Source organism: Bufo bufo, chromosome 1 (genome assembly GCF_905171765.1).
Source record: "Bufo bufo chromosome 1, aBufBuf1.1, whole genome shotgun sequence".
Taxonomy (NCBI): Eukaryota; Metazoa; Chordata; class Amphibia; order Anura; family Bufonidae; genus Bufo; species Bufo bufo.
The window spans coordinates 563,424,127-563,441,073 of record NC_053389.1 but is presented as its reverse complement, the minus strand read 5'-3'; the positions used below and the strand labels follow the sequence as shown (position 1 = coordinate 563,441,073).

Below are 16,947 nucleotides of genomic sequence, written 5' to 3'. Positions count from 1 at the left end.
TTTGATCTGTTCACCATCAACATTGCGTGCAGCAGCAACCACAGCCTCCCAGACACTGTTCAGAGATGTACTGTTTTCCCTCCTTGTAAATCTCACATTTGATGATGGACCACAGGTTCTCAATGGGGTTCAGATCAGGTGAACAAGGAGGCCATGTCATTAGATTTTCTTCTTTTATACCCTTTCTTGCCAGCCACGCTGTGGAGTACTTGGAGCATTGTCCTGCATGAAAATCATGTTTTTCTTGAAGGATGCAGACTTCTTCCTGTACCACTGCTTGAAGAAGGTGTCTTCCAGAAACTGACAGTAGGACTGGGAGTTGAGATTGACTCCATCCTCAACCCGAAAAGGCCCCACAAGCTCATCTTTGATGATACCAGCCCAAACCAGTACTCCACCTCCACCTTGCTGGCGTCTGAGTCGGACTGGAGCTCTCTGCCCTTTACCAATCCAGCCACGGGCCCATCCATCTGGCCCATCAAGACTCACTCTCATTTCATCAGTCCATAAAACCTTAGAAAAATCAGTCTTGAGATATTTCTTGGCCCAGTCTTGACGTTTCAGCTTGTGTGTCTTGTTCAGTGGTGGTCGTCTTTCAGCCTTTCTTACCTTGGCCATGTATCTGAGTATTGCACACCTTGTGCTTTTGGGCACTCCAGTGATGTTGCAGCTCTGAAATATGGCCAAACTGGTGGCAAGTGGCATCTTGGCAGCTGCACGCTTGACTTTTCTCCGTTCATGGGCAGTTATTTTGCGCCTTGGTTTTTCCACACGCTTCTTGCGACCCTGTTGACTATTTTGAATGAAACGCTTGATTGTTCGATGATCACGCTTCAGAAGCTTTGCAATTTTAAGAGTGCTGCATCCCTCTGCAAGATATCTCACTATTTTTGACTTTTCTGAGCCTGTCAAGTCCTTCTTTTGACCCATTTTGCCAAAGGAAAGGAAGTTGCCTAATAATTATGCACACCTAATATAGGGTGTTGATGTCATTAGACCACACCCCTTCTCATTACAGAGATGCACATCACCTAATATGCTTAATTGGTAGTAGGCTTTCGAGCCTATACAGCTTGGAGTAAGACAACATGCATAAAGAGGATGATGTGGTCAAAATACTCATTTGTCTAATAATTCTGCACGCAGTGTATATATATATATATAATATATATGGTGTGACCTACTCGGTGGAGTCTGAGGCACCAGACATTCTGTGCCTACAGGCTTTTTAAAATGTTAAAGTGATAATAGTCACAGGTCTAATGTCTCTCATCACACATATATACATTTTTCAAAGTCACCAAAGTATTAAGGATTTTATTTGGAACTTTTAAGCAACAGAATATTAAGGCTTGGGGGGTCAAATTCAATATACTAAAATCCTAAAACATTGATGTGAATATTCCTATAAGATAAAAGCAACATACTGATCTAAAAAAAGTTATGGCATACAGTACTTATGTCATCCCTTTTTCTTAAATGTATCTGTAGTAGAAATGAGCGAATTTCTTGAAACTCGTTTCAGGTCCGCTTTGCTGAATCTTTCTAAAAATTAGTTTTTGTGGTCAAATCAATTCTACCCAAATCAAGTGCACCAATTGGCCTTAAAAATTCATTTATGACACTGAGGTCTCCTCAGGCTCCAATTTTTTTCTAGTCTTTCTTTCTTTTTTGAATTTTCTCTCTCTCTCTCTCTCTCTCTCTCTTCCCTTTTAAACTCTTTAATGCAAGGACATCAAATGCAAATAAAGTCAAAGTGACACTGACATATAAAGCTATGGATAAACGCATAGTTGATGGTGTTAACAAGCAGCATGTTTAAAAACATACTATGCCATCACATTTGTTATGCTTTAGAAATATATATACATTGGACCAACACAGATGCCTTCAGCTGCCAAACGCACATGCAACAGGTCAACCAGTTTCATAGGTACAAATCTGATGACAGATGCCCTTTAAAAACCATCTGCCCCCAATAAGGGAAAATTTTTGGAATGTTTTTAATTTTAAATTCATTTCTCTTTTCTCAGCAATGTGGACATTTTTCTCAGCAATGTGGGCACATATCCCTGCTGAATTCAATTTCAATGAAGGCATGGAAGTGTGCCACATTTGCAGAATGACAAGGCAAATTTTATAGACAGCAGGCCAGGAATAAAAATACCCCCTGAATAAAATTTTGGTAGGGGTTCAGCTTGTACATAAGCTAATTGCTGGTCAAGAATAGTTTTCTCATGGTGACATATTCTGTGTCTCACAATGGAGAAGAGGACAAGATGGAGGAAGAGTCTGAGACGGAGAAGATGTAGATGATGATGGATGACAAGGGCACTGTGCTGCTTGGGAATGCAGCCTGGCTGCCACAAAGAAGACTAGAAGAGGAAGGACAGACTAGTTCTGATTTGGAATGCTAGGCAGTTCTCATGTGCTAAAATAGAGCTCTGGTACCTATGTTTGTGTTTGTTTTACATTATATCAATCCTGTAGATCTTGTTTTGTGTGCCGTCCTTGTGGAGAATAAAATATCATATGAGAGTTGTCACACAGAGCTAGAAGCAGCCAATCTTAGACTGTCTGGCACATTTAGAGCCTCTGCCCACAGTATCAGCAGCATCACCAGTTCCTGAGCTAATCACAATAGAAGCAGATCTTTCCCAGGCATTTTTGGGGATGTTTTGGCCATACAATGCCTCCTCTTTTCATTGCCACTATTTCAACTACCCTCCTCCTCTGATATTACCTCCTTCTCAGCACCCCGATCTGGCTTCCAGATCATGTCCAACACACAATTATTATTAGTGTTGAGTGAGGCACGCTTCAGATTATAGAATGGAAGTCGCTTTGGTCAAAACCTTGTCAGCCCCACAGAGGTGAAATATGTTATCTCTGCAGTCACTCGAGACTTCATTGAATAACTTTAAACATTGATTACCCAGGTATCAATAGGTACCAAATCCAACTTCGGATCCCAGTTTTAAAATTGCCTTTAAAGTAGAAAAATAAAAGTCCTAAGTTATTCACCAAAGTCTCTTAACTGTTTTTTAGAAGAAAAAAAAAAGCAGCTGAGCAGTGTTGGCAACAAAATGTATACCGCTGGTGCTGGAGATGCTGGGGAAAAAGCCAATAAAACACTTATGAATGGTCGAAATTTTTTGAATTTTACATTTTTTTTATATACAGAAATAAAATTAGGTTTGTGCAGAATTGCAGAATTTACCATGAACTTAATACATGAACTTTCCACTAACTGCCAGCACCTGTCCTCAGTATGAAACACAAACAGAACTAAGTGACCACCTTATTCTTTCCTTATAAAACCCAGACTTTTCTACCTATTGATTCAATATCACTTAACTAAATATGTCCCTGCGATTTCCCTACAACACTCTAAAATTGCTTGCTTGGGTCAGTAATTGCTTTTTGCCAGAAACATCCAAGACACATACTCTTAGATTTCAAGTTAAGCTCAGAATGGCATATCTGGCTTGTGATTAAGCCCAGACACTGAAGGACCTGCCAAAATCCTGCCCATAGCCTGTCTGTCAACCTCTGAACCAAAGTGATACTCCACCTTCATCCTCCCCAGCATTTTTCACAGTAAAATAGAACTGCCGCCATTTTGTGTGATTTGTTCAAAGTGAATCGCCAAAACTTCAGATTCGTTTGGCAGCAGAATTTTTATTAAATTTGTCTCAAATCTGATTAGTTCACAATCAATTTGCTCATCTCTAATCTGTAGTGATCTATGTATTACTTAGAGATAACTTTAGATACAGCAGAGTTAACAACGACAACGTATATATGTATGTCATTGATATTTTCTGTCCTACACTTAGATTACATTGGACATTATTAACAGCAAAGAAAAGCAAACTGGGATCTCTATGTAAATTATAGCCAAACATATTATTGGTCTAATCAGCTTGATGTACAATCTGGTACAAGTGTGACATCTTCTTCCCACAACAATGATCACATTCATCCTGCTGACTTTAAAATCATAAAGTTTTATCATGAGGGACTAATTATTTTTTTTTACTAATGAGAACCAAAGATTTCATCACTGTTTTCACTGACCTTGACCTGCTATGTCAATGCTGATTGCTGCCACCTGCACCAACCTTGGGCTTGGCCTTCATTATGCCTTTGCATCGTGAGTCTATTCTTGTCATCCTGTTTGGTTTTGTTCTGCCCTGCTCAAATACTCACTGTCTACTGTTTCTGGACTCTATTGACTGGCCATCTCTTGTGTTCCCAGGAGAGTGTGGAATTCCTAGACATTCCTTACAAAGGGATATGAGACTCAATGCAGTTTAAGGGCAAGTTCACAGGAGAGGTTAAGCTCACTGTCATTCTAGCACAGCAAAAGAAACTTCAACAAAAGAGACCTCGAAACCTGTATATATAGCATGGAGCCATGGCTTAAAACTCTAGTCCAATCAACGTTTCATGTTTTTATATTCAAATTCCATAAGCACATTTCAAGTATAAAATATGAAAATGTAGATTTTTTACTGGCCAGAATCTGAATGAATATTTCACATAAAAAGGTGAAATTATAAAAATACAAATAAAACTACTTAAAGAGGTTGGTCATCAATATTAACTTATTGGATAACCCCTTTAATGTGTTCAATACACTGTTGCAGCAAACCTTAAATTAACCTTTTCAATGGCTTTTCTGTATTAAGTGTTAATGTAAAATTTGCTGCAGCAGTATATTTAACACATATGTCAAGTTCTAGTTTGCTACATCTGTATAATGTGACATTATTTTATCAATGCAAGTAACAATTTGTAGCACTAAGGGTCCTTCTATACAATTTCCTGCATGTTAACGGGGGTATCACAAATGTAAAATTCTTTCTGTCCTGTAAAATAGTGGGTGCCATTTTGAGCAATGGATCACAAAAGTTTCAGATTCACTCAAATTAGTTTCCTTTTTGGAAAATTGTAATGCTTTTGATTGGTGCAGAACCAATTAGCTCATCTTTACTAGGAACCTAATCAGATTCCAAGGAATGTCTAATCTCCTTGGAACTCTGGATGGGACACGCTGAACTTGGTGATATCCTTTGATGTGTACTTTAGCAGTTGTACCTTTTTTATGTTAAATCAACTATAAAACTGAAACATAAAATTAGATGTATGGTTATATTCATGGAGAAATTATTCTCATATCTTGAATGATTTTATAAGTTCATTTACAGATAACATATAAATTATAATTTAACTATTTAATTTGTATTTCAGAGCTGTGGGATTTAAACAGAACCTCAGTCTTTCAGAGTCAACTTCGAACTCTTGACCTACGTACTATGTATTTGGATGAGTATCAAGAAAGATTGTTTGTAGGAGGCAGAGATCATGTATATTCATTAAGTCTGGAAAATATCAGTGAAAAATCTAAAGAGGTAATGTATGAACAAATTAAGTTATGCATGAATTTTATTACAGTACAGTAAAAAGAATAGCTCCACCAAATGCTCTAAATACATAAAAAGGGCTTAGACTACTGTCAACATTTATAGAATAGAACTGCAGCAATTTCTTATTAAATTTCATTAAAACAAAAAGTGCATCTTAATCAGGTATTACACCAGCTTCCATGAGGCTATATTTGTTATGTTGACTTCACTAAATATTCCCTGAAGCTTTGACAGGTTATTATAGGAATAACCAAACTCAAAAACAAGTATAATAACAAAAAAATCTTAAAAGAACAACCTAGGTACACATTGTACAATGTGTTATGCATTGATAGTGGAGGGATACAAAAAATACCAAAGAAGAAATCCATACAGTATGTCAGGCATTGCTTCACAGGGCTCTAAACTAGACTTAATATTAGAGACCAGATAAGATATGTTTATTTTGTGACAGAATTTTGTTCCTGCACAAATTCTACTTTGCGCAAAATTTATGATTTGGATTGTACAATGTGTGGAAATTCGTGATGTTTTTATGAAAAATTGGTAAGGAAAAGATGGAACACAGTGTGTCATAGGGGTTCATATTATCAGAATTAAACACCACTTTTTATACCACCTTAGAACTGGTATAGTTTTTGCCCAAAGCATTCGCCAAAAATTAAGAATAGGCCAAATCAAGGTGCAAAATAGGACTAGACAACTGATTGTCTAAAAAACCTTTGGGGTCATTTATCAAATACCTTTCATTTTCTGAAGGAGCTGAAAACTATGGGCAACTAAGCCAGTTCTACATTACACCATTTTAAAAAATGACCCTACTTTTGTTTAGAATATTGTAAATGAAATACAGTTCTAGTGCATACACTTCAAGACACTTTCCAGGCTCAGTGAGGCTACTTTCACACTTGCGTTCGGAGCGGATCCGTCTGGTGTCTGCACTGACGGATCCGCTCCTATAATGCAAACGATGGGATCCGTTCAGAACGGATCCGTCTGCATTATCTTTCAGAAAAAATTCTAAGTCTGAAAGTTAGTCAGACGGATCCGTCCAGACTTTTCATTGAAAGTCAACGGGGGACGGATCCGTTTGAAATTGCACCATATTGTGTCAACTTCAAACGGATCCGTCCCCATTGACTTACATTGTAAGTCTGGACGGATCCGTTTGGCTCCCCACGGCCAGGCGGACACCCGAACGCTGCAAGCTGTGTTCGGGTGTCCGCCTGCTGAGCGGAACGGAGGTCAAACGGTGCCAGACTGAGGCATTCTGAGCGGATGCGCATCCACTCAGAATGCATTGGGGCCGTATGGATCCGTTCGGGGCCGCTTGTGAGAGCCTTTAAACGGAACTCACAAGCGGAACCCCAAATGCTAGTGTGAAAGTAGCCTGACCCTGATATATTTCACTTAATGTACCGGTTTTGTCCAGTGTATTTCTTTAAGTAAAACTCTACTTGTAGAACTCACCTGCACTCCTTAACTGACTTCACACAATTAATGTTGTGCTCTATGCTTTTCTTCATTAAATATTTACATTATTACACACTTTAGGGAGTCAATTAGTAAGTTGTTGAATTTCTCTGAAGAGGTCTGTGTAGGGTGAGTCATCATGTATTCCCCTTGTATTAGAACATAACATTTTCCACATCCAGTGAATTGAATAACGTAAGAACACGTGCCTCATAGCACATATCAGGCTTTCACATGGGAGTTTAATAAGTCAGCCATGACTGGTGTATTCATGATTCTTGTATAGTTTTAAACATAATTGACAGATTTACTGTTTGTTGAAAAGACATCTGAGCTCGTCATCCAGAATTACCTCAGTAACAGCACGAGTTTACCTCATAATAGGTTTCTTTTGTGATAATCACCTTTCCTACCCTGCATTGCTCTTGAGATTTAAGTTGTTGAAATGAGAAAAATATGTCTTTGCAACCTAATCTTCAATAATCTATGGAGTCTTATCAACCAATGAATCACATAGCCTCAATAATTCCTAGTAAAATCGCTTTTATGATGGATGGGTAACATTTTATTTATCAAGGCTATTTTAATTGGTGACATTACAATGTGATCTACAATCTGCATCAGGTCCCCATTTTCATAGATCTGTTGTTTGAACCCTTGATATACAGTTGTGCTCATAAGTTTACATACCCTTGCAGAATTTACGATTTCTTAACCATTGTTCAGAGGATAAGAATGATAACTCAAAAACTTTTCTTTCACTCATGGGTAGTGGTTGGCTGAAGCCATTTATTGTCAAACAACTGTGTTTACTCTTTTTAAATCATAATCACAACACAAACTACCCAAATGACCCTGATCAAAAGTTTACATACCCTAGTGATTTGGCCTGATAACATGCACACAACTTGACACAAATGGGTTACAATAGCTATTAAAGTTAGCCATCTTAACCTTTTATCTGTTTGCTTGTAATTAGTGGGGGTGCAAAAAAAGCTAATGACTTTCTTGACTCGTGACAGACCCTTGCATCTTTAATCCAGTGCTGCACTGATGTTGTTTGGATTCTAAGTCATGGGGAAAGAAATGTAAAAGTATCTGCGGGAAAAGGTAGTTGAACTCTATAAAATAGGAAAGGGATATAAGAAAATATCAAAGGACTTGAGAATGCCAATCAGCAGTGTTCAAACTCTAATTAAGAAGTAGAAAAGTAGGGGTTCTGTTGAAACCAAACCACAGTCAAGTAGAATCAACTAAACTTTTAGCCACAACTGCCAGAAAAATAGTTCGGGATGCAAGGAAAAACTCACAAATAACTTCAGGTGAAATACAGGACTCTCTGAAAGAATGTGGTGTGGCTATTTCAAGATGAACAATAAGGAGGCGCTTGAAGAAAGATGGGCTGCATGGTCGAGTTGCCAGAAGAAAGCCATTACTATGCAAATGCTACAAAGTATCCCACTTACAATATGCCAAACAGCACAGAGACAAGCCTCAAACCTTCTGGCACATTTTATGACAAAGTCATTTGGAGTGATGAGACTAAAATTTAACAGTTTGGACACAACCATAAACGCTACATTTGGAGAGGAGTCAACAAAGCCTTTGAGGAAAGGTACACCATTGCTACTGTGAAACATGGTGGTGGATCGCTGATGTTTTGGGGATGTGTGAGTTACAAAGGCACAGGAAATTTAGTCAGAATTGATGGCAATATGAATGCAGTAATGTATCAACAAATACTGGAGTAAAATTTGCACTCATCATCCCAGAAGCTGTGCATGGAACGTACTTGGACATTCCAACATGACAATGATTCAAAACACAAGGCCAAGTCAACCGTTCATTGGCTATAGCAAAATAAAGTGAAGGTTCTGGAGTGGCCATCTCAGTCTCCAGACCTCAATATCATTGAGCCACTCTGGGGAGACCTCAAATGTGCAGTTCATGCAAGACAGCCCAAGAAGATAAAGAGCCTCATCCACAACTACCACAAAATACTTCAAGCTGTCATTGATGCTAAAGGGGGCAATACACGGTTATTAAGATCTGGGGTATGTAAACCTTTGATCAGGGTCATTTGGGTAATTTGTGTTGTGATTATGATTTAAAAAGAGTAAACACAGTTGTTTGACAATAAAATGGCTTCAGCCAACCACTAACCATGAGTGAAAGAAAAGTTAGTAGGCGTCACATATTGGTTCTGACTTACATAAAATATTTAAAGGAGTTCTACGAGAATTAAGAAAATGAAAATACTTAAATATTTCTTCATTATAAATATATCCCCAAATAGCTTTCATCAGTTATAATGTCTTGTTTTGTGTGGGGAGCAATCATTAGGAAAATCAAAATGTCTGCTGTCCTATTAGTACACACAAAACCTGTCCTAATCACATAGGAGGACAAGTTACTTCACTACACTGAGGTAAAGAGCTGCCTTATCCTCCGCTCTGCTGTGCTTGTCAGGGATTATCATCCTGAATACAGTTTAACCCTTTAAGAACCCATGACATAGCTCTATGTCAAGGGTCCGATCCCTAAACATGGCCCCCGCTCGCACATGCAGCGGGTGCCTTTACCTGCGGGGTTTCTGCTATTTTAAATAGCAGAGACTCGCGGCACATGCTATTTTAAATAGCAGAGATCCGCGGCACATGTATGCGATCAGCCATAAGGCTGATCGCATACATCTTATCCTTCAGATGCCGTGGTCAAATGTGACCACGGCATCTGCGCAGACCGGAATCGGAAGTCGCTCGCATCCGGTCCAGTAACACCTTTCCCTGGCTGAGATCGGGGAACCTGTTACCTTGCTCTAATTGACCGAATCCTCAAGCAGTCTTCAGAATCAATTTGATGTATATATCAATACAGGCCACTAGGTGGCAGCCTTGTATTGATATACTGCAAATGAAATCTTCAATGATGGCTATTTAGGCATCACTGAATACTATGGGCAATCAAATTATTGCCAGTTATTGTCACCAAAGGTGACTTAAAAAAAAAAAAAAAAAGTTTTTACAAATATTAAAAAAAAAATCTAAAAGTTCAAATCACCCCCTTTCCTTAACATAAAAATACTTAACCAATAAAAAATAAAAAAATGGAAATCAAATTTTTCAACCCATGGAGGTCTGGATTTGGAGTCACACTCAAAATTAAAGTGGAAAAACACACTACAGGCTGATCCAACTTTGATGTAATGTCCTTAAAACAAGTCAAAATGAGGCTCAGTAGTGTGTGTGGCCTCCACGTGCCTGTATGACCTCCCTACAACGCCTGTGCATGCTCCTGATGAGGTGGCGGACGGTCTCCTGAGGGATCTCCTCCCAGACCTGGACTAAAGCATCTGCCAACTCCTGGACAGTCTGTGGTGTAACGTGACGTTGGTGGATAGAGCGAGACATGATGTCCCAGATGTGCTCAATTGGATTCAGGTCTGGGGAACGGGCGGGCCAGTCCATAGCATCAATGCCTTCATCTTGCAGGAACTGCTGATACACTCCAGCCACATGAGGTCTAGCATTGTCTTGCATTAGGAGGAACCCAGGGCCAACCGCACCAGCATATGGTCTCACAAGGGGTCTGAGGATCTCATCTCGGTACCTAATGGCAGTAAGGATACCTCTGGCGAGCACATGGAGGGCTGTGCGGCCCTCCAAAGAAATGCACCCCACACCATTACTGACCCAATGCCAAACCGGTCATGCTGGAGGATGTTGCAGGCAGCAGAACGTTCTCCACGGCGTCTCAAGACTCTGTCACGTCTGTCACATGTGCTCAGTGTGAACCTGCTTTCATCTGTGAAGAGCACAGGGCGCCAGTGGCGAATTTGCCAATCTTGGTGTTCTCTGGCAAATGCCAAACGTCCTGCACGGTGTTGGGCTGTAAGCACAACCCCCACCTGTGGACGTCGGGCCCTCATATCACCCTCATGGAGTCTGTTTCTGACCGTTTGAGCAGACACATGCACATTTGTGGCCTGCTGGAGGTCATTTTGCAGGGCTCTGGCAGTGCTCCTCCAGTTCCTCCTTGGACAAAGGCAGAGGTAGCGGTCCTGCTGCTGGGTTGTTGCCCTTCTACGGCCTCCTCCACGTCTCCTGATGTACTGGCCTGTCTCCTAGTAGCGCCTCCATGCTCTGGACACTACGCTGACAGACACAGCAAACCTTCTTGCCACAGCTCGCATTGATGTGCCATCCTGGATAAGCTGCACTACCTGAGCCACTTGTGTGGGTTGTAGACTCCGTCTCATGCTACCACTAGAGTGAAAGCACCACCAGCATTCAAAATTGACCAAAACATCAGCCAGGAAGCATAGGAACTGAGAAGTGGTCTGTGATCACCACCTGCAGAACCATTCCTTTATTGGGGGTGTCTTGCTAATTGCCTATAATTTCCACCTGTTGTCTATCCCATTTGCACAACAGCATGTGAAATTGATTGTTACTCAGTGTTGCTTCCTAAGTGGACAGTTTGATTTCACAGAAGTGTGATTGACTTGGAGTTACATTGTGTTGTTTAAGTGTTCCCTTTATTTTTTTGAGCAGTGTATTTCTCCTGTTTTCCTTCTGCACGATCTCCTCAAGAGAGAGGATCTGACCATCACCAACTACTTGCGCTATGTATTGAATATTCTTAGACCTCCAGTTCTGCTGGCAATCAAGGTCCCCCAGCACTGGAAGTCTTTTATTTTGCCATAGTGGAGTGCAAACCAATGAGAATGTGATAGAAAGCCAGCTCCTGATCAATTTCCAGGCCCTGGTAACAAGCTTAACGAAACTTCCAAACTACTGCCTCCGACTCATTAGGCATCCTGACTCTAATAGAGTAAAGAAGTCAAGAAAACCAAATTGATCCACAAATTTTTTACATAAGGGGCTGGTCTCCCACTCATGAAAAAAATACAGCTGAGACGCAATAAAGTATCCTCTGAAACTCGGAAGGTTCAAACCCCCCCCCCCCCGTTCCAGCGGCATTGAAAAATAATCCAGTTTCAGCCTCACCCGCTTTCTCCCCCATAACAAATCATTGATCATCTTCTCTATCAATTTAAAGAATTTGTCCTCTATCCAAACCGGGGAATTTAGGAGAACATAAAGCAGTTGGGGAAGAACTATCATTTTCACCAAGGAGACCCTATCCCCTTTCGAAAGGGTGAACCGATGCCATATTTTAATTTTAGATCTAATCTTCATAATGGCCGGGAGTAAATTAAGTTGAACATAGTCCTGAAAATTAGCAGAGACGTTTATCCCCAAGTACTTCATGGAATCCTCAACCCCCAGGTCCAGAGGTAGATTCTTCACTAACAATTGTGGCTTATCTATAGGGAGTTTTGGACCAATTTACCTCCAGGCCCGAGAACCTGGATACAATTCTACAATCTCCATAACTTTTGGCAGGGTAATATTGGTCTGTTGCATAAAAAACTGAATATCATCTGCATACAAAGAAATCCGATCATGATCTCCCGCAATCCCAAATCCAAGAACCCCCGAGTCCTGTCAGATTTTTATGGCCAAAGGCTCAATATAAATATTAAATAGGAGTGGCGAGAGAGGACTTCCTTGACGGGTGCCTCTCTCCAACATCAAGGTCCTAGTCAGGGTCCCGTTAATCCTAAGTTTGGCCAGGGGGGATTTGTAAAGCAAACGGACCATGGCTATAAACCTTGGACCAAATCCCATTCTTCCCATCACCCTCCAGAGGAAACTCCACTCAACCCTGTCGAAGGCCTTTGTGGCATCTAACGACAGGATCGAGTGGGCGGTCACCCCAGAGGATTGAATATTAGCAAACAAGCGATGTATATTTTAATGGGTACCCCTCCCGGGCATATGCGGTGTTCGGTCCGCCCCCTATTCATCATCATTGAGTAAACTTTGACCCTGTACCTCACAGTCAGCAGACACATTCCAGCCAATCAGCAGCAGACCCTCCCTCCCAGACCCTCCCACTCCTGGACAGCATCCATTTTAGATTCATTCGGAAGCTGCATTCTTAGTGAGGGGAGGGACAGTGTAGCTGCTGATGATTTAATAGGGAAATCGATAGCTAGGCTAGTGTATTCAGTGTTCACTGCAGTCCTGAAGGACTCATCTGATCTCTGCTGTAAGGACAGCACCCCTAAAAGCCCTTTTTAGGGCTAGAACATCAGTCTGCTGTGTAATCAAATTGCAGTTGCCTGCCTGCCAGCGTGTGTGTCAGGCTCACAGCCCTGCAAGTGCATAGTGTCACCAGCGCAACTCATATCTGGTGTCACATTCGATTACATTTAAAGAAAAAAAAACTATTTTGACTGAATAAATAGCAGTCAGTTACACACGTGTTTGTGTGTTTAAGGCCCAGTGCAGTGCATAGTGTCACTTCAGCGCCATTCATATCTGGTGTCACATTCGATTCCATTTAAAGAATAAAAAACAATTTTGGTTGAATAAATAGCAGTCAGTTACACACGTGTTTGTGTGTTTAAGGCCCAGTGCAGTGCATAGTGTCACTTCAGCGCCATTCATATCTGGTGTCACATTCGATTCCATTTAAAGAAAAAAAATTTTTTACTGAATAAATAGCATTAAGTTACACACGTGTTTGTGTGTTTAAGGCCCAGTGCAGTGCATAGTGTCACTTCAGCGCCATTCATATCTGGTGTCACATTCGATTCCATTTAAATAAAAAAAACTATTTTGACTGAATAAATAGCAGTCAGTTACACACGTGTTTGTGTGTTTAAGGCCCAGTGCAGTGCATAGTGTCACTTCAGCGCAACTCATATCTTGTGTCCCAGTAGCTTGAACGCATAGTACAACTTAACTAATCTAAAAAAAATGACAGGCAGAGGCAGGCCACCCCGCAGGGGCCGTCATGGTCGTGGTGCTGTGATTCCCTTTGGCCCTAGAATAATGCCCAGTGTTCAGAGGCCACGTACCCTGAACTCGAAAAGTTCAGAGGACATAGTTGACTGGCTAACACAGGACACCCAATCTTCTACAGCTTCCGCTCGGAACCTTGACGCACCATCCTCCTCCAGCTCAGCTTTGGGCACCTCTCAAGTTACCACTCGCCCGCCTGCCGCCACCACCAACACTAGCACCACAGCCGCTTCACTTGATCTGTCAGAGGAGTTATTTACACATCAGTTGGAAGAAATGAGTGATGCGCAACCATTATTCCCAGAGGATGTAGATAACAGGGATATGTCTCAGTCAGGCAGCATTACACGGTGTGATGATGATGATGTTGTACCCGCTGCTGCTTCCTTTGCTGAGTTGTCAGATACAAGTGAAGTGGTTGATGATGACGATGTGTCCGTGGATGTCACGTGGGTGGCCGCTCGAAGAGAAGAAGAACAGGGGGAAAGTTCTGATGGGGAGACAGAGAGGAGGAGGAGACGAGTTGGAAGCAGGGGGAGGTCGTCGCAAGGAGCTAGTGGCACAGTCAGACAGCATGCATTGGCACCCAGGGGCAGCCAGACAGCACGCCAATCAATGCATGCTGTTGCCACCACCAGAATGCCGTCATTGCAGAGCTCAGCAGTGTGGCATTTTTCTGGTGTGTCTGCCTCGTACAACAGCGATGCCATTTGCAACCTGTGCCAAAAGAAACTGAGTCGTGGGAAGTCCAACACCCACCTAGGTACAACTGCTTTGCGAAGGCACATGATCGCACATCACAAACGCCTATGGGATCAACACATGAGTACAAGCAGCACACAAACTCAAAGCCGCCATCCTCCTCCTGGTCCAGCATCTTCAGCCACATCAACCACTGCTGTCCTCCTTGCCCCCTCTCAACCATCCGCCACTCCGTCTCTCGCCTTGAGCAGTTCCTGCTCATCTGCCCACAGTCAGGTGTCTGTCAAGGACATGTTTGAGCATAAGAAGCCAATGTCACAAAGTCACCCCCTTGCCTGGCGTCTGACAGCTGGCTTGTCTGAACTCTTAGCCCGCCAGCTTTTACCATTCAAGCTGGTGGAGTCTGAGGCGTTCCAGGGGGACGTAACAGGGATTAAACTGATAAGGATAGAACAACATAACACACCACAACTATCTGGCGGCACATTAGATTGCACGCGCAGTGCCCCATATTTGAAGTAGGAGGACCGACCAAGCATCTTTTTCCATCTCCCCATTCCTAAAATCGATGCCATATACACGTCCCCTGATAGGGGACGTAACAGGGATTAAACTGATAATAATAGAACAACATAACACACCACAACTATCTGGCGGCACATTAGATTGCACGCGCAGTGCCCCAAATTTGAAGTAGGAGGACCGACCAAGCATCTTTTTCCATCTCCCCGTTCCTAAAATCGATGCCATATACACGTCCCCTGATAGGGGACGTAACAGGGATTAAACTGATAAGAATAGAACAACATAACACACCACAACTATCTGACGGCACATTAGATTGCACGCGCAGTGCCCCAAATTTGAAGTAGGAGGACCGACCAAGCATCTTTTTCATCTCCCCATTCCTAAAATTGATGCCATATACACGTCCCCTGATAGGGGACGTAACAGGGATTAAACTGATAAGAATAGAACAACATAACACACCACAACTATCTGGCGGCACATTAGATTCGCACGCGCAGTGCCCCAAATTTGAAGTAGGAGGACCGACCAAGCATCTTTTTCCATCTCCCCGTTCCTAAAATCGATGCCATATACAAGTCCCCTGATAGGGGACGTAACAGGGATTAAACTGATAGGAATAGTACTACTTAACACACCTTATAATAACGCAGAGAGAGGCAGCGCAGAGAAAAGAGTCTGAAGAAGAGGAGTCAGATGAGGAAGGTGGCTTTGAGCAGGTGGAAGACCAATTACAGCAGGCGTCCCAGGGGGCTTGTTGTCACCTTTCGGGGACCCTTGGTGTTGTACGTGGCTGGGTGGAGGAAGAGACCTTCAATGGCATCAGTGAGGACAAGGAACGGGACATGGCTAGCGGAGTTTGCGGTTGTGCAAATGGACTGTTTGCGGTGCGTTAAATGGGGAGTTTGGTCTGTCACTGTGAAGAGGGCGTAACCCTTACACTACCTGATCGATACAACATCATACCTGATGTTTTAAAGCACGTTATTCCAAACAATTTAGGAATTTTAGGTGATTTATGCCCTTTATGGATTAAAACCAGACTCTGCGTCAACTATGTAATTTTCCATGGGAGTTTTGCTATGGATCCCCCTCCGGCATGCCACAGTCCAGGTGTTAGTCCCCTTGAAACAACTTTTCCATCATTATCGTGGCCAGAAAGAGTCCCTGTGGGTTTTAAAATTTGCCTGCCTATTGAAGTCTATGGCGGTTCGCCCAGTTCGCCCGTTCGCGAACATTTGCAAAAATTTACATTCGCGAACGGAAAATTTTATGTTCACGACATCACTACTCCAGATTTAAAGAGGACCTTTCACCGCTCCTGACATGTCTGTTTTAATAGCTTCATTCATTGCCCACGTACTAACAATTCTGGAGCATCTATTCTTATGGCTCTATGTTGTCCCATTCCTCTATTATTTTTACTAGAAGTTACTAGCTGTCTGCAGTAAGGGTACAGAGGGGAGGTAACAAGTTGGGGGTGTATACCTGCACAGTCTGAAAATGGCAGCACTGATTGGATAGAGTCAGTCTGTGCAGGTACACGCCCCAAACTTATTACCTCCCCTCTGTACCCTTAATGAAGGCTAATAGCAATTCATTCATAACTTCTAGTAGAAATAATAGTGGAATGGCACAACATACAGACATAAGAATAGATGCTCCAGAATTGTTATTACATGGAAAATGCATGTAGCTACTAAATCAGACATGTTAGGAGTGGTGAAAGGTCTTCTTTAAATTATATCCTGTATCATATTACATTTAATTCATTTTACTGTTTAGTTTAACTAGGTTTCAGATACTATCTAGATTGCCTTCTGTCCACATATCTGTGTAAAAGATTAGGTCAGTGTTGAACATGAGCAATCTAAAATTATGGCTATGTTTTATTTGGAATATAGCTGTTTATTTAACTGTAAATTAAAGCATTTTAT

The 16,947-nt window shown here is 41.7% G+C and overlaps 1 protein-coding gene across 2 annotated transcripts in view; it reads left to right on the top strand.

The window, feature by feature from the left end:
• The window catches only part of SEMA3E (semaphorin 3E), a 223,584-nt gene that overhangs the window by 126,113 nt on the left and 80,524 nt on the right, over nt 1-16,947 (top strand). For both annotated transcript variants that reach the window (XM_040413131.1, XM_040413130.1), the window contains exon 2: nt 5,257-5,417. In XM_040413131.1, coding sequence (XP_040269065.1) covers nt 5,257-5,417 — 161 coding nt within the window. The remainder of the gene's footprint in view (nt 1-5,256; nt 5,418-16,947) is intronic.